This window comes from Nematolebias whitei, chromosome 11 (genome assembly GCF_014905685.2).
Source record: "Nematolebias whitei isolate Nwh7 chromosome 11, NemWhi1, whole genome shotgun sequence".
NCBI classification, from domain to species: Eukaryota; Metazoa; Chordata; class Actinopteri; order Cyprinodontiformes; family Rivulidae; genus Nematolebias; species Nematolebias whitei.
This window is the reverse complement of record NC_056508.1, coordinates 28,566,424-28,591,770: the sequence shown is the minus strand read 5'-3', so window position 1 is coordinate 28,591,770 and position 25,347 is coordinate 28,566,424. Positions and strand designations below refer to the sequence as shown.

The 25,347-nt window shown below is 38.1% G+C and overlaps 1 protein-coding gene across 1 annotated transcript in view; it reads left to right on the top strand.

Moving 5' to 3' along the window:
* The window catches only part of LOC119417259 (voltage-dependent calcium channel subunit alpha-2/delta-3), a 133,575-nt gene that overhangs the window by 89,527 nt on the left and 18,701 nt on the right, over window positions 1-25,347 (top strand). Inside the window, exons 11-24 of the mRNA XM_037684470.1 lie at window positions 976-993; window positions 8,624-8,695; window positions 9,001-9,081; window positions 9,669-9,743; window positions 12,348-12,431; window positions 12,527-12,598; window positions 13,503-13,564; window positions 13,639-13,706; window positions 16,356-16,401; window positions 17,488-17,585; window positions 17,695-17,788; window positions 17,954-18,049; window positions 18,181-18,302; window positions 20,078-20,155. Coding sequence (XP_037540398.1) covers window positions 976-993; window positions 8,624-8,695; window positions 9,001-9,081; window positions 9,669-9,743; window positions 12,348-12,431; window positions 12,527-12,598; window positions 13,503-13,564; window positions 13,639-13,706; window positions 16,356-16,401; window positions 17,488-17,585; window positions 17,695-17,788; window positions 17,954-18,049; window positions 18,181-18,302; window positions 20,078-20,155 — 1,066 coding nt within the window. The remainder of the gene's footprint in view (window positions 1-975; window positions 994-8,623; window positions 8,696-9,000; window positions 9,082-9,668; window positions 9,744-12,347; window positions 12,432-12,526; window positions 12,599-13,502; window positions 13,565-13,638; window positions 13,707-16,355; window positions 16,402-17,487; window positions 17,586-17,694; window positions 17,789-17,953; window positions 18,050-18,180; window positions 18,303-20,077; window positions 20,156-25,347) is intronic.

The window sequence follows — 25,347 nt, the reverse complement described above, 5'->3', positions numbered from 1 at the left end:
AGTGGATCAGACTGTCACACGATATGCTCCAGCTCACAGTTAGTACTATTACTGTGCTGTTCTCTTCATGGGTTTGGATTGAGAGAAAATAATATATTCACCCACAAAACCTTCTTTTTAAGCTATGTTTAAAAACTTAAAATGTAATTTAAGTAAAAAAAAGAAAGGAAAAAAGAATGAAAGACAAGCAGAGGGTTACAATTTGTTTTAATTTGGCATCTCCGAGTCACACATGTGCAGCAGATGGAATCGTTAAGAAAATGTGCCTCCTGTGTGTGTTTGGGACTCTTGTTGCGTGAACAGAACATTGACCCAGTCCCAAAATGCAGATGGCAGATGATTATTACTCATTACGTTATAACTTTTAAAGGCAGAAGCCTTCGATCATCTTTTTATCTTTTATTTGTTTTGTGACACACCGATACTTCCCTACAAGAGCTTAAATGATGACTGCCCATCCACTGCTAATGAAAATGTGCACGCTCAGTACAACATGGTTTTATGCTCGACTGTGCGTTTTGCTCGTGTAATAACATACAGAGTGGGAAAAGCATATGCTCTCAGCAGTTTATAGATTTAGAAAATGAGTCTTATTAAAGTATTCAAAGGAACTGCCTTTCTGCCAGAAAACATAAAAAAAAACACATATCATAAAAACATCATTTTTCTCCCAATGTGCCTAATTTTTTAATACATTCCCATCTTCATTTTCTTTTCTTTGTACTTATTATCATCTATGAAAATAAAACTTATTAACATAAGAAGCACTATGAGTTGATTTATTTCCCATACCCTACTGACCCAAATGTTCTTTCTTGACCAAATGACACATTTTGAGTTTTTGTCAGAACTAATAGATGTTGTGCAGCCTTTGCCATCCCATCACTGGAGAGCTTTCTGACACTTTTCCACAGATGTATTGACCTTTTCTCTGCACTCCTCCCCTTCTCCCCCTCTTTAAACTGCCCTCTTTAGCTCCCCCAAGCACAAAAGGTAAAATAATCTCATTTGAGGCCATCGCATTGTTGCGTTTTGTTTAAGGCTGCTGTGCGTTGATGTGCATTTCATGTGCATGTGTGTTTTGATTTGTGATATGTGTCAGAAGAAGCCAATCTCCGAGGTAACTATCAGACTCACATTATCTCGTTTGACATTTGTATGCTGTTCGTCAACTTCCTGACTCAGTTCACGCCTCATCGTTTTTTGGGTGTGTTGCGCCGCTCTGCATGTCTGATTAAAGAAAGTCGCACATCTGTGCACACACACTCATTCATCAGTTGTGATGTGAAGTTAGCCGTGCTTTGCTAGTCTATCTCTCCAGGCTGGTGGTGTGATCATGTGTGTCAAGTATGAGGTTACATTTTGCTCTTTGGTCTGTGTAATTTCAGTGTGGAAACAAGATTGTCTGTGTTATTTGTTTTGGTGGAATTTTCCCAAATAAGCTGTTTTGTCATCTTCCGGATGAAAATCCAATAGTCCCTAATGACTGTGTTGGGATGATCTGTTCTGATGCATTTTATCGTTTTCAGTGGATTTGAATGATTTATGAATCCTATGTGGCTTGAGATAAGCAGCTCTATAATCATAACAATGATGGTGATGAACAAAAAGAGTGCTCTGCCTCTCTGCCAGCAGGAGCTCAGCACAGAACTGTCTCATTAGAGAGCTGGGAGGCGTTTGTCTTACAAAGCACCGTTAATGTGATAGAACTGTGCTGATTGACATCAAAATGGCTCAGCAGAACACAAAAAAATGGATATCACATTTTCGGATATCATAATTAGGATTAACAAGGATTCGACACTGCTTCTTTGTATTTAAAAGGGACTGCTGAGATCTTTTGATGTGGGGTTCTGTGAAAAGGTTGTGAACAGCCAATATCTTACCTGTTGTAGACAGATTTTGAAATGACTAATATTAGTTTTGTCAGATCTTAATAATTATTATAATAATGCATTTTATTTGTTAGCACCTTACAAGACACCCAATGACACTTTACAAAATTAAAAACAATACAATACAAAATTACAATATAAAAAATACTCAAATTAAAAGCTAATAGAAATGGCTAAAGAATGAGAGTGAGAAGGCTAACTTGAACAGATGATTTTTGAGTTGTGTTTTGAAGGTAGGAATAGAGTCAATATTATGTCTGTGTGACTTTTCGAGGAAGATAATTCCAAAGTTGGGGAGCAAAGTGGGGAAAAGCCCAGTTTCCCATGGTGCTGAGGTGGACCAAGGGCACAGTGAGGTGGATAGAAGAGGGAAAATGGAGGGAGCGGGCATGGGTGGTGATGCGCAGAAGATTGGACAGATAAGGAGGGGCAAGGTTGTGGATGGCATTGAGTGCCACTCTAGGGACCTTGCCCCAGTCCTGAGCACGTATGAAGTGAGAATCACTCTTTGAAACAGCAACCCCAGGAATGCACCTGCAAAGCTGAAGCTGCGTTACATCCTTTGATGTCCTGCTGCACTTCTCTTCTCTACAATTTAAATTTAAATACTGTAACATTTTAAATAAACAACCTATGGATTGTTTATTTAAAATGTTACAGTATTTAAATTTAAATTGTTTATTTAAGGAGGGAGATTGGGAGTAATGGGTGATGAGTGTGATCACAGTCTGACACATGTCATGACAACGTTTACTGAACTTGAACTTGAACTTGGACTACTGTATCCCTACTTTGCGGTTTTTCACTTATCGCAGGTGGGCGTGGTCCCAAACACCTGTGATAAACGAGGGACCACTGACACTGTGAAATGGATATTGCATTGCTGCAGCAACCAACTACTACCCCTTCAACATCTGGATGTTTACAGTTCTTCCCTTCTTTTATCCTTTTCTTAGATGTTGTATTATCTGTGTTTACATTGATCTTCAGAACTTTGCAATGTTCTTTTGCACCACTGTGCTAATTTGTTAATGTGTAGGTGTATGCTTCTCCATCAAGATTTTGTTGCTATCCATAACTGTTGTTATTATGGCAATGGCAATAAAGTAAAGTAAGTAAAGTAGTGTGTACATGAGGATTTTAAATTGAATTCTGAACATGACCCTAAACCACTGGAGTTGCGGAATTTAACTCTTTTCCTCCTTCCTTGAAGCCACTGAAAGAGTTTTATACAAAATGTAACATAGTAAATTTTCATAAACTTTCCACAAAACCACACTTAAAAAATATCTAAATTATCACTTTGTTCTACTAATTTGACCTGAGTACTATAGCACATAGACTAAAGGACATTTTGAATAGCAAATGAAAGAAAAACTTGCACTGTAGCTTGGACACAAAGTCAGATAACATGTTGGCACCTCCTGGAGTTGCTCTGTGTTAGAAAAGTGATGATAATTTGAGATTTGTGTTTTTGAGCTCATATGTATCATCTTTCCAAATGTAGAATTATACTATCTATTCTCTACTATCTGCATCCTTCCCACTGCCATCTAGTAATTTATCTGTCATATTGTCTATATTTGTTGCTTTGCTTCACCTTGTCCATTCCTTGCCTTTTATCAGGGCTCTCCCATCCTCTCCTGGCCCTGCGTGCTCACTCCAACCATTTGTCTCACCAGCTTCATTCATCATTCTCTGGCTCATTTGGCTTTACTTCCTGTGCTCTGTCAAATGATTTGATGGTGAAGATCAGGGCCAATGTGAGCAAGGTCTGGTGAGAGGAATGTGTCAAAGGGGTTATTTTAGGACAGGCATAGGGAAGGCTATATATAAAAACAATGTAAGGAATCAATAAAAGAATAGTATACAGTGGGGACGATGTGGACTTGTATTAAGGGGTTTTTAGTTTAAAGAACATGACTGTTACTTCAAAAAGCATTAAAACTGACCAATGTATAATGATCAGACATGGGAAACCTTCATATCATGAACTCAGTGATCAGTCTGAAACATCAATTTCAATTCAATTCAGTTTATTTATATCGCATCAAATCACAACAGAAGTTGTGTCAGGGCACTGAACAGAAACATTTATATACATAATAATTAGTAAAAGTTCTGTATCTAAGGAAGCCAGCAGATTGTGCTGAATCTTCACTTCATCATAGTCTCCCATCCTGAGCAAGCACAAAGGAGACATTGGAAAGATAAAACTCCCTTTTAACAGGAAGAAACCTCCAGCAGAAGCAGGCTCAGGACAATCTGCCATCTGCTTCAACCGGCTGGGTTTGAGAGGACAGGAAGGAGAAACAAGCAAACACAGAATGACAGGTTCAGGTGTACTTTTTGTTGGAAGAAAGACAAATTGCATGTTAAGGATATAAATAATTACAACTACAAACATGTAAAGTAAAACAAGTAAAGACATCAGCAGAGTGAGGGAATGAGGTATTTTTGTCCTCCAGCAATTTAAGCCTATAGCAGCATAAATAAGGGATAGCTCAGGAAACCCAAGCCAACCCCAACTATAGGATTTATCAGAAAGGAAAACTTGAGCCTAGTCTTAAAAGTAGACAATGTGTCAGCCTCATAGACATTTACTGGAAGTTGGTTCCACAAGAGAGGAGCCTGTTAACTGAAAGGTCTGCCCCCATTTTACTTTTGGAAACTCTAGGAACCACAAGCAAACCTGCTAAGAGAGCTACGAGGGCCGAGATGGTGTAGAGGCAGGGCAGCTGACCTCGGACCAGAAACCCGCAGTTCGACTCCCAGTCATTCCCAACATGTCGGGCTGTCTCTGAGCAAGACACCTAATCGCTCCCCGGGCAGTTACATAACTGCCCACTGCTTCACATGGGTGCATTCCATGTGTGATGGGTTAAATGCAGAGAACTAATTTTGCATTGTATGGAAACATACAATGACTATCTCAAAACTTCCCTTCCCTTCCCTTCCCTTCACTTCATGCTCTGTAGCAGCTGTGGCTGAGTGGTTAGAGCAGTCATCCTCCAATGGGAGAGTGGGGTTTTGATTCTACCAGCAATTACATGCTGAAGTGTCACTGGGCAAGGCACTGAACCCTGCATTGCCTCTGATTGTGTCCCATCAGTGCATGAATGTGATAAAGCACTAACTATTATTAGTACAGATCTAGTAGAGGGCTGTATGAATGGGTAAATGAGTGCACAGATTGTGTTGTAAAGAGCTTTGAGTGTCTTGATAAGATAGAAAGTGCTACATAAGTACTATGTTTGGAAAATGTTGAACAACAAGATCAGCAATATAAGATGGAGCTAATCCAATAAAGTTAAGTCAAGTCCTCTGGGCAGTTTTTTTTTTTTAACCTTTCATCTGTCATTCAAAAGACTTTATCAGTCCGAGGAGTTTCAACAAAGAGTCTTATAAATAGCACCTTCACATAGTGGGTCAGCCAGTTTGATGGTGCTTAGATGGTTCCTGGAATCAGAGGATCCAACTTACTTTGTTGGATTTTTCTACCTGGATTATTGAGCATGAATCAGAACAGATGGATCTAGGTTGTTGAGAGCTTTGTATGTTACAAGTAAGATTTTGAATTATATTCTGAATTTAACAGGGAGGAAATGGAGAGAAGTTAAAACAGGAGAAATATGATCAACTCTCAACAAAAACTCTGGCAGCAGCATTTTGGATGAGGCATTTTAAAGAAATTTTTAGACACCCAGATAATAAACAATTGCACTATTCCAGCTTTGATGTAACAAATGTGTGAACCAGTTTTTCTGCACCATTTTTGGACAAGATGTTTCTAATCTTAGTCATATTACGCAGGTGGAGGAAAGCGGTCCTGGTAACTTATTTTAATGTGGCTGTTTAAACACGTATCCTGATCAAAACTAACACCAGAGTCATAACTGATGAGTACAAATCCTTCTGCTCCATAGAAAAGTGTTGATATATTTTTTTCTCAAATGATACTAAAACATAGATACAGTAAAAACTGTTTTCTAGATTCATGAAAGCTCTGTTCACTGTGTAGTTTGTTTTTAGCCTCTCCTACAGGATACCACAGGGAGGGGTTTTGGCTCCAGTGATTACACAGACCATCATCATTAAACCTTGTCTCCAAGGCAACATGGGTCACCTCATCTACTAGCAGACAATTTGTTACAGCAACCTAGATCATGAGGTTTTCTATGAGATACCAAACACGGATCAGGGGTGTGTCTGAGCTCTCCAAGGGCTATAAATGGATTGGTGTTTATATCAGTAGGGTGTCAAGTACATAAAAGTCTATGTTAGTAATCTTTTCTCTTCTCTGGTCCATTTCAAGGGAAATGGCATACCGCTCATTAACTTCATCTGGTCTTACTGACTAAAGATAATTCCACAAAGCAATTATGATTCAATCTACCCAAAATATGTGCTGAGTTCTAATCTTGCACTATAGGTCAAATAGTGTAACAAGTCAAGTTTTAAATACAGGACACTTCTTTAGGGGCAATAGTGCATGGTAGTTTTTTCCAACTTTAATTTAAAACAGAAGGACGTTCTCTATTCCTAAGCAAAATGTTTTAAATATAAAAGATTAACATAACCTGTCTGTCTGAGAACAAAACTGCTCTGTTCTGTCAGAAGTTGAAGCAAGTATCTCATTGGGGTGTGGCTGTTTTTGGTGACCAGTTTAGACTCATAACTGTAAAATAATCGGGTGAATTTTCAGTTCCAGTTTCAAAGAAGTCTGAGTGTTTGTGACAAAGTGACCACGGAGCCATGCAGCCACATTTTTCACAATCATAGTTTATTTTAATTGCAAGTGTTGTGTTTGTGGTTTACTAAAGTATAATGTAGACTGTGCCTAATATTCATTGCCTATTCCAACATTATTGTACCCACTTTGGCCTGCTTTTTAGCTACCTTAACAGATGCTTCCATATTTACGGTTAAATCTATTGAAGTACACTTTAGAAATAAAGATAAGCAGATTTAGATCAACTTTTAAATTATGATCATAACGTTATTTCCCCTCAGCTTGGTCAGATCTTTGAGGGGGTCCTCGATGGTCAGTGTTGCAGTCTTATAAACTTGAGGCTGAAAGTTTGAGCCCAGATTGTTTGAGGAAGGGCATCCGGCTAAAAGAAATGTTATTTTTTGCGCACGTTTGCTCACTGTGGTGACCCCTTCAGTGTTTTACAGTCTGGAATTGCAGAAATGGTTCAAAATTTTGAAATATCCACAATAACCCTGCACCCTTTTGAAGAAAAAAAACTTTAGTTTGTGAATGTTGTGAGCATATTCATAATTCAAATAACAAGATAGCGAGCCTCTGAAAGTGCATGTGCAAATCTAAAACTCCCTCACAAAAGCCTTTCAAAATTTGTTGTCAACCTTTGAAACCCACTGAGGTACTGGCTTTAATGAGAATCATTTGTAATTTATATGAATGCTTTAAACTACCTGTGGTCTTTTTTATAGCCATTTCCTATTATTTACTGTGCATGAAGAAGCAACCAAAAAATCCTGACTTTCACCAATTGTTACTTTACTGAATGTATTCCTTCTCAGATTTATGTCCATGTGCAGGGAGCACACCGTGAAGGTGTTTCTTGCCAGTCTAGTGATATATGATCTAATAGACCCAGCTTGAAAATATATTATTATTTTTAGAAGATGCTTTGCTCATTTCTCCTGCCCTGTGATGAATCATGTTCTGCAGCAGCATAGCCATCCATTGTTAGAACAGCTGTGCTTAGGTGTACTTTGTTTTCTCTTTGATGTCCAATACTTCTCCCTGGATTTCTATTACCAGCTGTCTGAACACAGTTCACCCATCCTCTTTTCCTCAATAGATTAGGAAGACAGAATGAATGCTAACAGTGTCCTGACATTGCTTATTATTACTGGTTGTAAAGAAAGCGGTGCAATGAAAAAGTAGACTGTACTGGAAGTGTGCTTGAATGGGGTACAGGTCCCAAAACAAAAAAGGCAGATTGGGAGCCAATTGATGTACAGTAAGTTCAATATGAATCAATATTAACTTTGTTCTAGGATATATTTTGCATTTTTCAAACATTATTTATGTTTTTTTGAAAAACAAATAAATAAGTAAACTTAATGAGTGTCTGCCAGATCTGCCTTTATATTACCAGATGAAACATTTCTGACTGGACAAGGTCATTGTTTGTCGAGCACTAAGTTTTCTCCAGACTCTTCATCGCAGAGTCAAGCTTTTATCTCTCATGGGTGCTGTCATCAGATACAGACAGCTGCTGGAAAGATAAATATCATAATTATTCCAGCAGTCTTTGGAGAATGAAGATACCCAGATCCTTACTGGAGGCACTGCCTTCGGATAAGCTTGTTCTGCAAGAGATCAAAGGCAGGCTCTGATTGAACACGTTTTAAGGCAAATAAAGTTCATGAATAAAACATGTCATGGAAGTTTTGAAGGTCCCTGAAGAAGATAATATGACCAGTACAGCTTCAGAAATCCTATGCACTTCACAACTTAAGAGGGAGATTTTATGCAGGTTGAAAAAACTAGTGGCTCAGTGGCTGTGACAATATAAGAGGTTTCATATATTTTGCATGGTGCCACTGAAAATGTGAGGTAAATTTTGTTAGTTTCTCTTACAATATATGTCATTGTTAACTTTTCCTTGTCTTTTTTCTTTCTCATATCTCTTGTTTTGTCATTTCTATTCACTTGCAACCCATCGTTTATCATTTTCTTATGACACACTCAGTTGGAGGACGGTCAGAGTCCAGTTCTGATGACCACAGTGGCAATGCCAGTGTTCAGTACAAAGAATGAGACTGTAAGTGCATGCTTGCTGCTGTAGATTTAATTGTCTCACTTTTCTATCTAGCAAACTTTTTGGGTTTTTTTCCCCAACAAAAATCCATAATTTATGTAAAACACATGCAATGAGAACTTTGTGCCAATTCAAAAATTGGGAAACATTTGGATTTGTTTGTATTTTATAAACAGTAATTTTTGTTTGATTTCAGTCTACAAATTAAAGCATATATTCATGAAATTATACTGTACTCTGTATACTTATCGTATGAGTAACTTTTCAAGCAAAACAGCTGTAAATAGTTCTAAAATGTGTGTTTGTAGAGAAACCATGGGATCCTGCTTGGCGTGGTTGGGACAGATGTGCCGGTCTCTGAGCTGCTTAAAACAATTCCCAAATATAAGGTAACGGTTGAAAGATCACTTTCTCCAAATATAGGTATGATGGAGCATCTTACATAACCTTCCACACATTAAGACTTTAAGTCTTGTGCTCTGATATTTCACAAAGCCCATCTTAATGGGTCTTTGCTGTGTAAAATCACTTGTTTAGTTTTATTTTTCACTTTAAGATGCTGTCAGTTTTAGTCTAAACTTACAGTGCTTTAACAATCTTAAACCTATAAACCCATAAATTATAATTCTGTAGGGATGTTGAACACCTTCCTTAACTATTTCCTGATGACAACTCACCAGGGTGGGTGAATTACAAACTGCACAGGCTTTCCAGATTCTTTGCTCTGATTATTTATTTATTTAATTGTTTGTTTGTTTGTTTGTTTATTTATTGTTTGGATTTCAGGTTTTGGCATTTGAGTGTCTTATTTGTCCAGACATGAATAATGAAATGTTCCTGATCTGAACTTCATCATAAAAACAATTATTCCAAATGTGAAAAATGACAAAGGGCCTTGATTAGCCCAGATTTACAATTAGGAAAAGATCTGAAACGAACCACTTCGGTGTGTCGGTGTTTCTGCTTCTCATCCTAGCTTGGCATTCATGGCTACGCCTTTGCAATCACCAACAATGGCTACATCCTCACCCACCCAGATCTACGACCACTTGTGAGTACCTCCAGCACCACCGAGATGCTGAACCAAAAGTTAACCTTATTATCCTAAGAATCTTTTTTTTAAGAATGACAAAATTGAAATTCTAATGTATCACATTTTCCCCCCTGCTTTTCCTGTCAAGTAAATTACTGATTTGGCTTTCACAAAGAGAAAGACTGAAGAATGAGTTTCACACAGAAATCTGGTGTGTAATCGTGTGGGTGTTCTTTGCTGTGTCGTGCGAGTGTCTTTAGTTGTGTGTCTGTATGTAGATGAGGAGCGTGTTTTCCAGCCCTCTGCTGCTCCCTGAATAGACTGAGATACAGCTACTGAATGGCTGTGATTAACTCTATTGTATTGTCCCACTCCCCTCACAAGAGAGTGGAGGAAGTTGGTGTACAGACAGAGGGTAGCAGAGGAGGGCTGGGAACGGGCTAAACATGAGAGAAGGAGAGGGTAAAGAAGTAAAAGCTGTACAACCCTGGGTAAATATTGAGAAAAATGTAAAAGGAACAGAAGAGGCGATGAACAAATAGACAGACAGATGGTTTATTAGTGTCTAATTAAAGATGCTAATGAAGAGTGTTTAACAGCTAATGAAGGGTGGGAGTATGTCCTCACTGACACATAAAGGAGAATTGAGATTTAAACGTACACACATAAAATAGACACATACACAACTCAATCAACATAATTACTGTATTTTCCAGCGTTTCAGTCACAGTTTTTTACATAGATTTGTCAGTCCTGCAACTTATACGCTGAAGCGACTTATAGTCGTCGTTTTTTCCATACTCATAACACAATTTTTTACTTATGCTTTAAATTTCAAAGAACTGCAACAGTGAGTCCTCTTGTGCGTGTTCGCTTCCCTTAGCTGGTGCAGGCAGAGGAACAGTGAAGAGCTAGCGGCTCCGGCCACGATGGATGGATGGCTGGATGGATGGATGGATGGATGGATGGCGTCGCAGTGCCCAGGCGAAATGAAACTGTTTCGACTATTAAATAAATGCATACTAAATGTGACGAGTCAGTGGTGGCACATAATAAATGCGACATATATGTTTTTTCCTCTTCATGATGCTTTTTTTGACTGATGCGACTTATATTTGGGAGCAACTTATACGCCGGAAAATAGGTATAAGAACAAAACTTTACCTTTATATAAGTGTTTATAACTGATCAATCGGACTAAGTGTGCAGTCAAAGTGTTGAGCTGAATGAAGCGCTGCAGTGCTTTCATCAAAAATCAATAGTGTAGAGGCAGGGCAGTCAACTCAGGACCCGAAGGTCCTGGGTTCGATTCCCAGTCATTGCACATCTCGTGGTGTTGCTGAGCAGGACACTTAATCTCAAATTGCTCCCCGGGTGCTTACATAGCTGCCCACTGCTCCAACTGGGTGTAGCTCAGGTGTGATGGGTTCAATGCAGAGAGCCAATTTCGTCTTTGTATGGGAACATACAATGATGACAACACATTGCACTGTATTATTTTTTTTTATTGTTATTATTATTATTATTATTATTATTATTAAATTCTATTTTTTATTCGTTTAATGGAAAATCCAGTTCTAAAGGGAGGTGCAAACGTGAAGTGTCTTGACATTATAATATAACCTGAAGTTATACATCATCCAGACTTTGACCACACTGGAGACAACAGGTCCCAGTTGTATTAACACATCTTTTGTGGCATTTATATTCAAGTTAAATAAATAAACAAAGAAAAAATCACACCTTTTTTATGAATGGAAAATGAATCACACAAGTTTGCATGTTCTCTTTTGTGCATGCGTGGGTTTTCTCCAGGTCACCAGTTTCCTCCCACAGACCAAAAACATGCATGTTAGGCTGATTGGTAACTCTAAATTGTCCCTAGGTGTGAGTGAGAGAGTGAATGATTGTTTGTCTCTATGTGTCTCTGTGATGGACTGGAGACCTGTCCATGGTGTTGTCCCCCTCCTCTCGTACAGTGATAGCTGGACATGGGCGCCAGACACTTCGATGCAGAAAAGAAGAAGACAGTAGAAGATAATGGATAGCTGGATGCTTGAGTGATCACCCAAAAGACTCGGATGAATGACCGGGCCCAGTTCTTTACGTCACTCATTAAACACGCGTGGGTTCACCTGAATCAGAGACCGACAGTGAGGAGTGAAGTAACTCCTGTTTCGATCATATTGGAAGGCTGTGGTTGGTTGATTGTTTCACCAAGCCTGTCTGAGTGTTTTCTGTGGTCAGATGGTTCTGGTCTGGAATAACAGCTACAATAAAACCATCATTCTGTTCACAGGAAATTAACTAAAAGATTCAAAAAGGACAATAAAAACAGGCAAAGTCAATGTTTGCAAATAGGTATTATACGCAGGAAACACATGTGCTCAGTAACATTTAAATTGCCATTTAACTAATTGAAAATTCTTACCAAGTAATAAAATATAAACTGAGGTTGTCTAAACTGATGTAGATTTTTACTGTCCAGTATTTTTAAAGTATGATACATTATATAAGACAGAAACCTTAAGGAGCTTTAGTGTAATTAGAGTCTAAATTATATTTTATTCCGCATTTATTTTTCATCTTTGGACTTTTGTTTGCATGGGGCTTTGTGTCCAGTACGGAGATGGAAAGAAGCGAAGAAAGCCGAATTACAGCAGTGTGGATCTGTCTGAGGTGGAATGGGAGGATAAGGATGACACGGTGAGACGCCAGCAAATCCACATTAAGCCCCACCGCGGTACTTCTCCCAAAATCAAGCTGTTCTACAAGAGTCTGTGTCTGCTTCATGTTTTTAGTTAAGAAATGCCATGGTCAACAGGAAAACAGGAGCCTTCTCCATGGAGGTGACAAAGAGTGTCGACAAAGGGGTAAGGCGACAAGAAATAACACAGAAAACAATCAAACAACTGTCTCTTTTTTTGCTCCCAAAAACATGTACTGTATGAGAGAAAATACCCAGCCACGAGAATCCACTCGTCCAAGGCGTTGTTAACCTGCAGCACAGCGATGCACCGCTCTGACTTGTGGATTTTGTCTCCTGTTCAGTTTGCTTGGCATGCTCTGCCTGTGCGGGAGCCCCTTATCTCCACCGAGCACATGCTGCTGAATACAGGAGATTCAGCCTCTCAATGATTCACTCGCTTGTCTCAGATGTAGACTGGCATCCAGGTGTATGTGTTTCTTTATGTGTGTGTGTGTGTTGGTAGAGGGGTGGGGGGCTTGTCTGAATCTGAGTAGGTACTTTGCATTTTCAGAGCTTAGAGAGGCACATTACATTCATCTGGTTATTAAGTATTCAGTATGTAAATACAAAACTACACACAGAGACATGGTTAAGTGTATAAACATGTTCATATTTAGAATCTTAATGCAAATACTCACACTGCGAAACACACATCCAGATGCAGTTTTACATATTGTGACTGTCTGTACCACTAGATGGAGCCACAATATAAGGAATCTCATCAGATCAGTTCCTTAACGGTAAATGGACTGTACTTATATAGCACCTTTCTATCTTATCAAGAAGCTCAAAGCTCTTTACAACACAATCTATGACCTCATTTACCCGTTAATACGGAGCTTTACTATATCTATACAAAGAATAATAAGTGCTTTATCACATTCATACACTGATGGACACAAATCGGAGGCAACGAGGGGTTCAGTGTCTTGCCCAGAGACATTTCAGCACGTGACTGCTGGTGGAATTGAACCTCCAACTCTTCCATTTGAGGACGACTGCTCTAATGACTCTTTTTTTCATTTCAGAAACGGGTTCTGATTTTGCATAATGATTACTACTACACAGACATCAAAGGGACTCCATTCAGGTAGGAAGTACAGACACATTTGTCTAAATCAGTTTTAAAGATGCAGAAAAATGTTTCACTTTATTCACTTACAGTCTAGGCGTAGCTCTTTCCAGAGGTCATGGGAATTTTTGCTTCAGAGGAAATGTTACTGTAGAGGAAGGTAGGAGATATATTTTTCTTATTAAATATATATTTTTTCTACTTTTGTTTCACTTCTTCCACCTGAATAGATGTTTCTTTTTTTTAGCTGTGATGGTGTCAGTTGACCCTAACTCTAAAACTAATTAAAAACCTTCAGCAGTTTGTATTCAATACTGGTCCATAAAAAATAAAAAAATAAAAACTTATTTAGTAGGCCAAAAAAATTGTTGAAAAAGAGAGTTTTAAAAATAAAGACATGTTTGCTTGAACATCTTTAAAGATATCAGAGGTTTTATGGTTGGTCATTTATTACATTCTGTTACATGGGATATTATTGATAATGCAAATGAAATATAATTCAAATACAAACTTACTATAAAAATCAGTGGTAAAAAATACACTCTTTTATGTTAATACATGCCAAATGTACAACTGGTAGTGGTTTAAAGTTGATAGAATAGTGTTCACATGAACGGCTATGAAGTTTTTGAGGTCCGAGTTGATTTAAGACAGAAAGAATGTGCTGTTGCCTGCGTTAGGACTTCTTGTTGACTTCTTCTTCAAGAAAACTTCTACCTGACAGTCCAAGCTAATAATACTCTGTGATTTCTACTGTTGCTGTTCTGTCAAGAGTTATAAATGTAGGAAATACAAATATAAACAATTCTCTTTGCAGTAATGCGATTTAAAAGAGAACAAGCTTGAGTTCCATTACAGGTTGTTTAATATTGTTGATCTCAGGCAGAAACCCTGAATTTTCAAAAATATAACTTTTCAGAAGATGAAGAAAAGTTTTCTTTGAATGAACAGTGTTGTCATAAGTTCACAAGCTCTTTTAGACACTTTTCATAGGTTAGTCATTCATTAAACTGCAGAGGAATATGAGGGATGACCAGTAGAGTTGATTTATGATGTGAAGAATCTGTTTTTATGTTCTTTGAGCTTTGGTTTGGGTTTGTGTTTTCAGTCCCTCGTGATTATTAGTTTTTCCAAAGTATTTTCCATGTCTGCTCCTGCCCTGCCTCTCTCACCTGACCATCGCTGTCTCTCCTCAGGTCTTTGTTGTTGTTCCTTTAAATTCTGTGTCATTCTGTTACTTCATTGTCCGTGCTTTGCATTTACAAGAATCAGTCATGTTTGCCCCCTTACATGAATTCACCTGAGAATAATTCACTAAATGTATTTGCTGCCATGTCATCTTGTTGTCTTATTTGTTATTAAATCAGTTTTTCTTCATAGCTTTGAGCCCTTTTGGATTTTGTCTGCACCTTGGGTTCTGAAAACTCCTCAAATATGAACAACAAAGTCCATGTTCAATAATCCAAATATGGCATACAAAAGCATAAAAACTATGAAAAAGCAGAGATGCAACGTTTTGGCACAACAGTGACTAGTGAAAAAATAATACTTTTCACTAACTGCGGCTTATCTAAAACAGGGGTGCTACCAAGAAGGGGTCAGACAAGGGCAATGGCATCCTTAAAACAAGGTCCCCACATTGGCCCCTATTGGCTAGAAAGTTTTATCTGCTTTAGTCTCAAGCATTTGTTTGGTGTGCATTCTTTTTATTTTCCCTAGCAATTTTGGAGTTACAAATATGAAAATATATTTCATTTAAATTAATTCATTATTACTTTTAAAATAAAACCTACACTCTGTTCTTTTGAATAAGGAGAACTAAAACCAACGTCCACAACTTTATGATGCAGGGTCTCAGGAGGCTATATTCATTATTTTTAAAATGTAAATTTAGATGAGGACAAGCTTTAAAACAAGTTTTTTATTTTATTTTAAATTAAATAACTAGCAGAAGTGGTGGCTTTAAACTTTAGAAAGCATCTTGCTAGTTTTGTTTTCTTCATTGTACCATTTTAAATTAAAGATGTGCATTTGACTCTTTTTGGGAAAAGTAAAAAAAGCTGAATGTAAAACCGACATATAGTATTGGTGTATATATAAAGACACAAAATATATTAAAATTAGACTATTGTGGAACTCTAAATGTTTTTAATTCTGTTCTACGTCACATAATCAATATTATTGGATGTAAAAGAAGAACAGATCATTTACTTTCATATTGCCAAAGGTTTCATATTACTATTTTACAAAAACAACTTAATGGAATTTCTGAAATTCTTTGATGGTTTTTGGTTTTGATGTGCCCCCCAGGATGTTCTGTGGCCCCCACATTGCCACTTCATTAAAAAAATTCTGGAAGCGCCACTGATCTGAAATTTTTATGATAATTTACAGAAACTGAAGACGCCATGCTTGCCTGAAAAAAAAAACAAAAAAAAAAAAACATATGACATTTTTCTGAAACCTTAGTTTATTTTTTAAAAACACTTCAGTCTTGAAGTGTCTGTCTGTGACTCTGAGAGTTAATATGCTTATTTTAGTGCTCAGCCTCATGGGTGTTAATATTCATGTGGCGGTGTTTGTGTTCACGTCCTTCTCTGTCCGTTTCTTTAAGCACGTCCATCATGTAGAGCTCTCTGAGCATGACTTGGCTCCTCCTGATCTAACCAGACCTGTCACATCCATTCAAAAAACACATTTCTCAACCCGTGTGTTTACGTTAGTCTGCATTAGAATGGCTGCCTCTGTTCTGATTCAATAATGAAGACTTTTATTTGTTATGAGACATTTAGATACCTTTTTGTTACAGGACTTCATGACCTGGAGCATCCTGATGTAGCACTGGCAGACGAATGGTAACAGTATAATGATCATGCTATATAATCCATCCTCACTTTAAGTAAACTTTTAGGACTAAGTCCAGATTGTACAGTCAATTTATTAAATTATTTTATATACCACAATTTGTGGTGACCTGTGTCAGGAAGCAACATTCTAATGAATTACAAAACATGCTTTTCAAACTACGCTTGTAAATAAAATAAAATAAAACACCTTGAAACTCTTAGTTTTACTGAATACTTTATTGTATTAGAGACGTGCATTCTAAGGGTAGTATTACACTGAGCTGTAACTATAGAGACTAGTTGGCAAACTAAAAGTTTGAGGAAGTTTGTGAGATAATTAGTGACATTTTCCTTGCAGTCTTTAATGACTTTTCAGTTTTTGGTACCAAGGGACCAGCAAACCATCTGTCTTTGTTCTGAGGTGCCAATTTTGGAAAATCACAGGCTATATTTGAAAGCATGGATTGCAAAACTATTCTAGACCGTGCACATTTCATTGTTCATCTTAGCCCACGTTGTACTCACCTTGACATCTACTTCCATGTTTATGATTTAGTCGACTGGAGTACAATTTTGAAAAGACAAAAACCAGCTATGAACCATTGTTTTATTAATTAATCATTAGCAGCATATCTTTCAGACTTGGGCATTAACGGTTCAAGTCTTGGATATTTTCTAATTACAGCCCCAGTGCTCTAAAATGTATGAAAAATGAACTGAGAAGGGTTTCTAACAGTTTTATGACACCTGGAATACCTCTGTGAGTATAAAATAAAATAAAATCCATCTCACATTTTTTTTTTTTGAGGATGTTCACAATTGAACTGAGCAACTGATGCAACTCATACAAGGATTTTTATAATCACTGCAAATAAAGTGAGACACTTTGGAGACTCCTTTATGAATATTGCTCATCATCCAGTCTCTAACAGTTGCAGCTCAGTGAGATATTGTCTGAAAGAAAACACAGTAAACTGATTGTATGACATGTGCTGAATAGTAATATCAAGTTTAGGCAAATAGTTCACACTTAGGAATACATTTGAAAAGAAACTTAACCATAGCTAACTAGAACTAACTTTTGCCATTCTATAGGACATACTGCAACACAGACGAGCATCCTGAGCACCGTTATCTCTCTCAAATGGAAGCAATAAAACTGCACCTCAGTGGACATGAGCCTCATCTGCAGTGTAAGTTTACTCTTCTAAAGTTTAGTATTTTTGCTTTGAAGGGTTTTGGCTCATACTTTTAGTTGTCCCCAATGAGTCATTAACACTAATTTATGTGTCAAATGTGAAGGTGACAAAGAGCTGATTCAGGAGGTTCTCTTTGACGCAGTGGTGACCGCTCCACTGGAAGCCTACTGGACCAGCCTGGTGCTCAATAAGTCTGAGTATGTCACCCACTCGGCTCAACCATTGTTAGATGATCGATGAATAAATTATTGCCACCCTAAATGTAAAGATTTTGCAATAGTCGGTTTTCTTTATTTTGCTTGTACCAATTGGGGAGTTGTCTTCAACGGGATGTCACTTAATGAGTTTGTCACATTATTCAGGAATTCTGATAAAGGTGTGGAGATAGCCTACCTGGGCACAAGAACTGGACTGTCCAGAATTAATCTGTTTGTGTTGCCTGATGAGCTTACGAACCAGTAAGTAAACTGAAAATATGAGTGTGTACACAAGAGCTGAAGTAAAATGTTGCAGATGCTCACTGTTCTTCAGCTCAGTGTAACTGTTTTATGTGTGCATCATTTCATCATTGTCTCCTGTCTGCCCCAAGAGACTTTCTAACAGCTGAAGACAAAGAGGGGGTGTTCAATGCCGATCACTTTCCTCTGTGGTACAAGAGAGCAGCCGAACAAGTTCCGGGAACCTTCATCTACTCTCTGCCTTTCAACACAGGTCAGTTATTTGTTTGTTATCCAAGAGTACCATACTTGTTGACGTACACGACGCACCACCATATAAGTTGCATCAGTCCAAAAATGTCTAATAAAGTGGGAAAAATCATAAAGAAGTCACTTCGATGTATACGTCACATCCATTATGCGTCAACGCTGATGCATCACGTTTGTTATGCATCACCGTTGACCACCTGGAAACATGGGCCGGTGTTGTGCCAAATATCAATTAGCTGCCAAATGGTGGCCATGGGAGCATGCACGGGAGGACTAACAATAATTTAACTAGATTAACACTTAAAAACAATTGTTTGTTTGCTCGACATTATAGCAAAGGTGTGTCTCAGTTGAACTTTTCCTTAATAAATGGACTATATTGCTCAAATCAGCTGCATTTCACCTGGGCGGCGCGATATGGTGCAGCGCGGTGTGGTGCGGCGCAGTGTGGTGCGGCAAAATGCAGACAATTTTATTTTTACTCCAGGAGTTCCGGATCGAGACAAAGGTGGATTGGTATGGCAAGCCAAATGTCTCATTAATAGCCACTTTTACCTATTAATGAGACACTTGGTTTGCCATATTGTTTGAGGGCCCTCTAGCAGCTGAAAATGGTAGTGTTCAATAATAAGTCAAAATGAATGAAATAGTCAGATCTCAGCCAAAAATTGGTTTATAAATATGGGGGGGGGAAACGTAGATTAGTCGCATTGGTGTATAATTCACAGGACTTGCAAATTTATGCAAAAAGGTGTGATTTATATGGCGAAAAATACAGTAATTCTAAGACAGGGATGTAGACTGGCAAAAATATTTAAATTGTGTATTGTTGCATTAAGTAACAATTACTCATTGTATTCATTAAATTTCTCTAACTTCAATTAATTGCAATTATCTGCAAAGACTTAACAAGTTGAACCAAAACTCTTTTAGTACTGTTGTGCAGGTTGTGCTAAACTGTTCTTTGGTTTTAGATATTTTTTCATGTGCAGTATATTTATTATCACTTTAATAATGAATTATGTTTCTTTTGTGGAAGATAGTCTTACTAAACTTTTTATATCTTAATCTTTTTTTTTTTAATGGCAGCTATTTAGGCACTAGTCTATACAAAACAAGTTTTCCAAATACAATAAATATATTGTATTGTAAGGCATTAAATATCACATCTTATCATATACCATACATCTTATTGTAAAATGTAACATAGTTATAAAAATGTGTGTTTTTTCTGCTATCTTCATTAAATCTTCCGTGGCTGTGTATTGTTAAATTTGTTGTGCACAGACGTAAATGAGATTGTTGCCAAGGGCTGAAATAGGATTTTGGAATATGATAAGAAGAAACTCACCTTTTACCACAGCCACAAACACAAAACACACAGTATACAGTAAAAGGTTGCACTTCCACAAGCATCTCACATATATTTAGTTTTTCACAGTGTCTCTAAGAAATGCTCTGCCCTCCAAAGGAAGAATTTGTTCTCATCTGTTCTCAGCCGCAGGCTTTCCATTAGTGCCAGCTAATACAAGTGATCTGAAAGCCTCTTATTTACTTGCCTGGCTTGCATTTGATGCACTCTTCCTTTAAGAACCTTGGTAGCTTTAGCTATGAAATAGCACTCTTTGGTTTTTATGTGCAGTAGTTATTTGGTCAAATCATTTTTTGTTTAATTCAAAACTAGAATAAGAACTTAAGTCTGTGGTTTTAACCCCTCTGTGTGTATGTGTGCTTGTGTTGATTCTGTTTTATCCTCCTACATGTGTGGGGCGTTTGTAGGATCAGAAAACAAAAGTGTTGTGTTGGCAAGTACTGCCATTCAGCTTCTGGATGAGAGGAAATCCCCTATAGCTGCAGGTAAGCAGGACTTCAAGTGACTCTTTCTCTCCATCTTTCATGCTGAACACTTCTCTACACTGTCAGAGCTTGCTGTATTCTCTTCCTCACAGGGCTATGCTTTATATTCCTGCTCTTCAGTTGTCCACCCCCTACGTATTTCCCTTCTTTAAGCTGAAACACTTGCTGCCCACATGCTCTAATAGTGCAGCTTTTGTAATTGTATATTTGCTGCTGCAAAGGCACACCAAGCAGCAGAAGCATTTTCTTCTAAAAGTATGTGTCCTTAAATATATAGTTTTATAAACACTATCTGGGCAGCACGGTGGCGCAACTGGTAGAGCTGCTGCCTCTCAGCGAGCAGGTCCTTGGTTCAAACCTCGGTCCAGGGGCCTTTCTGGGTGGAGTTCGCATGTTCTCTCCGTACATGCGTGGGTTTTCTCCGGGTACTCCGGTTTCCTCCCACAGACCAAAAACATGCATGTTAGGCTGATTGGTAACTCTGAATTGTCCCTAGGTGTGAGTGAGAGAGTGAATGGTTGTTTGTCTCTATGTGGCCCTGTGATGGACTTGCAACCAGACCAGGGTGTACCATGCCTCTCGCACAGTGATTGCTGGACATGGGCACCAGCGACCCCCGTGACCCAAAATGGAATAAGCTGCTAAAGATAATGGATGGATGGATAAACACTATCTGCACATTGGTCTCCGTGCAGATTAAAGGCTGGTCCAGATGAACTTCTGTGTCTTGCTTCTTTTTTTGTACCGTATTTTTCCGCCGTAAATGTCGCTGCGCCCTATAAGTCGCATCAGTCCAAATATGTCTAATAAAGTGGAAAAGTCCATAAATATGTTGCTTCGCCGTATACGTCACATCTATTATGCGTCACAGCTGACAACCCGGAAATGTGGGCCAGTGTTGTGCCAAAAAGTGATTGGCTGCCAATTGGCGGCCGCAGTAGCGTGCACGGGAGGACTTTAACAAGAATTTAACAAGATTAACACTTAAAAACAATTATTTGTTTGCTCGACATTATAGCAAAGGTGTGTCTCAGTTGAACTTTTACTTAATAAATCCACTTCAATGGTCAAATCAGCTGCATTTTGTTGGGGCGGTGCAGCAAAATGAAGCTAGTTTGACAGTTGCTCCAAGTAACGAGCAGAACGAAGGTGAAAGGCTTCGGCAAGCTGATAGTGTCATTAATAGCTGGTGAAGATTCTCAGTAATCCAGGAAATGGTCAATTAAAAAAAAATCAATACAAAAACAATAAAGTATAAAGTATAATAAATAAAGTTCAGATGATTTTGTCTTGAACTTTTCAGAATTTGTCATTATCGCCACTTTTATCCATTACATGATACAACATAATGCCTTACTACTCTGGTGACATCTAGTGGCTGAAAAATGGAAGTGTTCCATTTTTTTAAATTCAAAATGAATGAAAACGACCAAATCTCAGACAAAAAAATGGTTTATATATATATGGGGGAAAAAAATCATAAATATGTTGCTTTGGCCTGTAAGTTGCAGGGCATGCAAATTATGCAAAAAACTGCAACTTTTAGGGCAAAAAATATGGTAGGTGAATCCAAAAGCCCCACAATGCTACATTTGTAAAATGAGTGCAGTTAACACATGCAAGTGGTGCTTGCACTGTGAACACACAGTTTTATAACTATTTAAAGCATTTCATACCTCTCTACAAAAGCTTAAGAATACTTAAGTAAAGTTAAGATGATACTCATTTAAGTATAAAATGTCTAATTTTTGTTTTCAATGAGTGTTTTTGACCTGTGTCTAACAGTAATTTTCATTTTGCTTCCAAAAGTTAAAATATCTACTGATATTTAGAAGAATTATACATTTACTGTTGGAAAGAGCAAAAATAGAAAATCTGAGTAAGTGAAATGTTACTTCATGTTAATTTTTGCTTTACGATCCTTTTAAGAAATTATGGCTTTTCCTATATTTATTAGTGCAATGGTACGAGTAATTATTCAGTTTTAGGAATTATAATCTTTGCTAAACTGTACTGGATGTTTAAAAAGCTTTTCAAATATAAATACTGTATGTTCACTCAGCTGTCAGCCTAGAATACGTTCTATTAACAGCAGAATCAAAGAATAATGTTAAAGCAGTGAAAAAGTAAAATAATGAGTTAAAGGACGAGAAAGAAAAAAAAAGTTTCATGGTGCATGGACATTTTGACATGAATGCAGTGCATTGTGGGTAGTCTTTGCCTAGGGGAAACCACTGGAGCAGAAAGACAATGTTGGGAGAGTCTCTGTAATGTTACTGCCCCCCCCCCCCCCCCCCCCCACACACACACACACACTCATAGTCTGTAAGAATATGCATCATATTTGTAGCAGAGTACAAAGCAGACCACAGTTTAATTTGACCCTGCTTGTTTGGTCATTAATCTTTTAACGTGATAGAATTTTCTTAAATCCTGCATTGCAAAACAAATGAACAATCATTAAGAAGGATTTAGGAGCACACTATTGTCAGAGTGGGTGCTGACATACAGTAATGATGATCATTGTTATCATTTATGTTTTCAAGGATGATTTTATATAAGAGTGTCAAAAGGAAGGAGAGATGTAGGCTAGAATGCAAATTCAGCGTAGGCCGGATAGGGCCAGTTTTCACTGCCCTGCGTTCCACTGAGCTGTAGATTTGTGAATCCGCCAACACGCTAACTAAACAGGACAGGCTGATGACATCATACACCACTGGCCCTGCAGACATCACTGAAGTTGCAATGTTGTTCTGCATGTACGTACATTGCCTGTGTATGCCAGCATGTCAGTTTGTGTGTGTCAAAAATTGTGGTCACATCCCAAGCCACGTGCAGTTAGTCTGCTGTAAAAAACACACACACAAAAAACAAAAAACATAGAAGTTAGGTCAGGCATGAAGACCAAAAGCATCTGTGCCCTATATGTTCCTCCAAAGTACACTGAGCAATGTGAAATTTTGTTACCAAGTGCTACGCTGATGTCCCCCATCACTGAAGGATTTGAATAGTGAATATTTGTAGTTTTTGAGCTGAGTGTTTATCTGGACTGGAATTGAACAGCTAATACAAATAAACCTTAATGATTTTAGTGTAAGACATTCGAGTGGGTAGGAGTTACACTGTGTATAAGAAGAGAGAAAGGATTTTTATTTTTGTTTCTCTGAGGCAGAGGGACGGACACGAAGGGAACAATTATGTATCATCAGGCGCAATGGCGGAGTCAGGGGGTGGCCAATGGTGGCCTTGGCCATCATAGCTTAATCTTTTACAACCCCACAAGCCACCCCAATCGTTTAAGGAAACTATACTTTTAAGCAATATAAAAACTAGAAAGCATATCAACAATGTTCAGTCAGGTCATCTGGACAGTTCCTTTTTTCGTTGAGAGACGTTTCACGCTCCATCCGAACGGCTTCATCAATCTGAGAAGTCACATACAAACTGTTTTTCCCACCAAGCAGTGGGCCGACCAGTTTGCTGGTGGTAAGGTGGTTTCTGGGAGCTGTCCTCTCCTCCGTCGACTCCTCCCAGGCAACCACAGCCAAAGTGGTTCAAGACATCAAAGTTCATGCTCAGCAATCCAGGTAAAGAAATCCAACAAGCTCAGCAAATCCAAATCCAACAATGAAATCCAAGTGTTGGATTTCCTTACCTGGATTATTGAACACAAACTTTGATGACTAGAAAGCATGGTTTCCTCAAATGATGGGGGTGGCCGGTTTCTATATGACAGTGGCCACCTTGGATTTTGATGGGGCACACAGTTTTGGATAGTGACTCTTCTTATGCCTAGATGCATCCACACAAAACTAGAAGTAGGTTCAAACAAATAAGTCCCCGAGGCTCAGTGGGATTAACATGTATAAATAAAGGTTGAATGAACTTATTTTTCAAGTTATCATGCTCACAACATGCACATACAGATGGACAGATGGCGTTTCCAATACTCCCTCTTCGCTCAATGACAGGGACAATATACTGTATGGTGGTGGCCATCTTGGATTTTAATGTGAAAACCCAGATTTTGATAATGACCTTTCTTATGACAACTGACTAGGACTTTCCTATGGCTACTTTTATATGGATGGGGAAGCTATGGCTGAGTGAACAACAAAGGCCATGCTCAATAATCCAGGTATACAATCCAACATTTTTCAGTCAGGTCATCTGGACAGTTTCTTTTTTTGTGCTGAAACACTTCACCTTCGATCCGGAAGGCTTCATCAGAAACTGTCCAGATGACCTGACTGAAAAATGTTGGATTGTATACCTGGATTATTGAGCATGGACTTTGTTGTTTTCAACCAGTTTGACAAGACTGTCAACAAGGAAGAGGGCCAGCAATGGAGGAGGGGGCGTGACAAAGAGACCATCTTAGCACCAACATAACTGGTTTGTTCCACTTTGGAGTAAGCTGTTGGGGGAAGAATCAGTTTTGTTGTGTGTTTCCTTGACTGATGAAGCCTTCCGGATAGAAGGCGAAACGTTTCAGCACAAAAAAAGAAATTGTCCAGATGACCTGACTGAAAAATGTTGGCTTTGGCTGAGTGGTTAGAGCTGTTGTCCTCCAGTGGGAGAGTTGGGGGTTCGATTCCACCAGCAGTCACATGCTGAAGTGTCCCTGGGCAAGGCACTAAACCCCTCATTGCCTCTGATGTGTATCACATCGGTTTATGAATGTGAATTAAAGCAGGTCTACTGCTAGGTCTCTACAGATTCAGATTAGTTTAGTTAGTTCAGATTAGTTTTGAAGAGACTTAGTAGAGTGATGTATGAATGGGTAAATGAGGGCACAGATTGTGTTGTAAAGCGCTTTGAGTTGGTAATAATGAAAGGTACTATACAGCCATATTTGGTAAAGTCCATTTACTATTTACCATTTTCTATGGTGGATGCAGCCTTACACTAGAAGACAACACATTGCCTATTTTTGATCACATCTTTTGAGGAAACTACAATTCAGCAAAAAATAAAATAAAAAAAAAGATAGAGAAAGCATTGTTTCCTCAAATCATTGGAGTGACCCATACACACACACACAAACACACACATATACATATATATATATATATATATATATATATATATATATATATATATATATACATACATACATACATACATACATACATACATACATACATACATACATACATATATATATACATACATACATACATACATACATA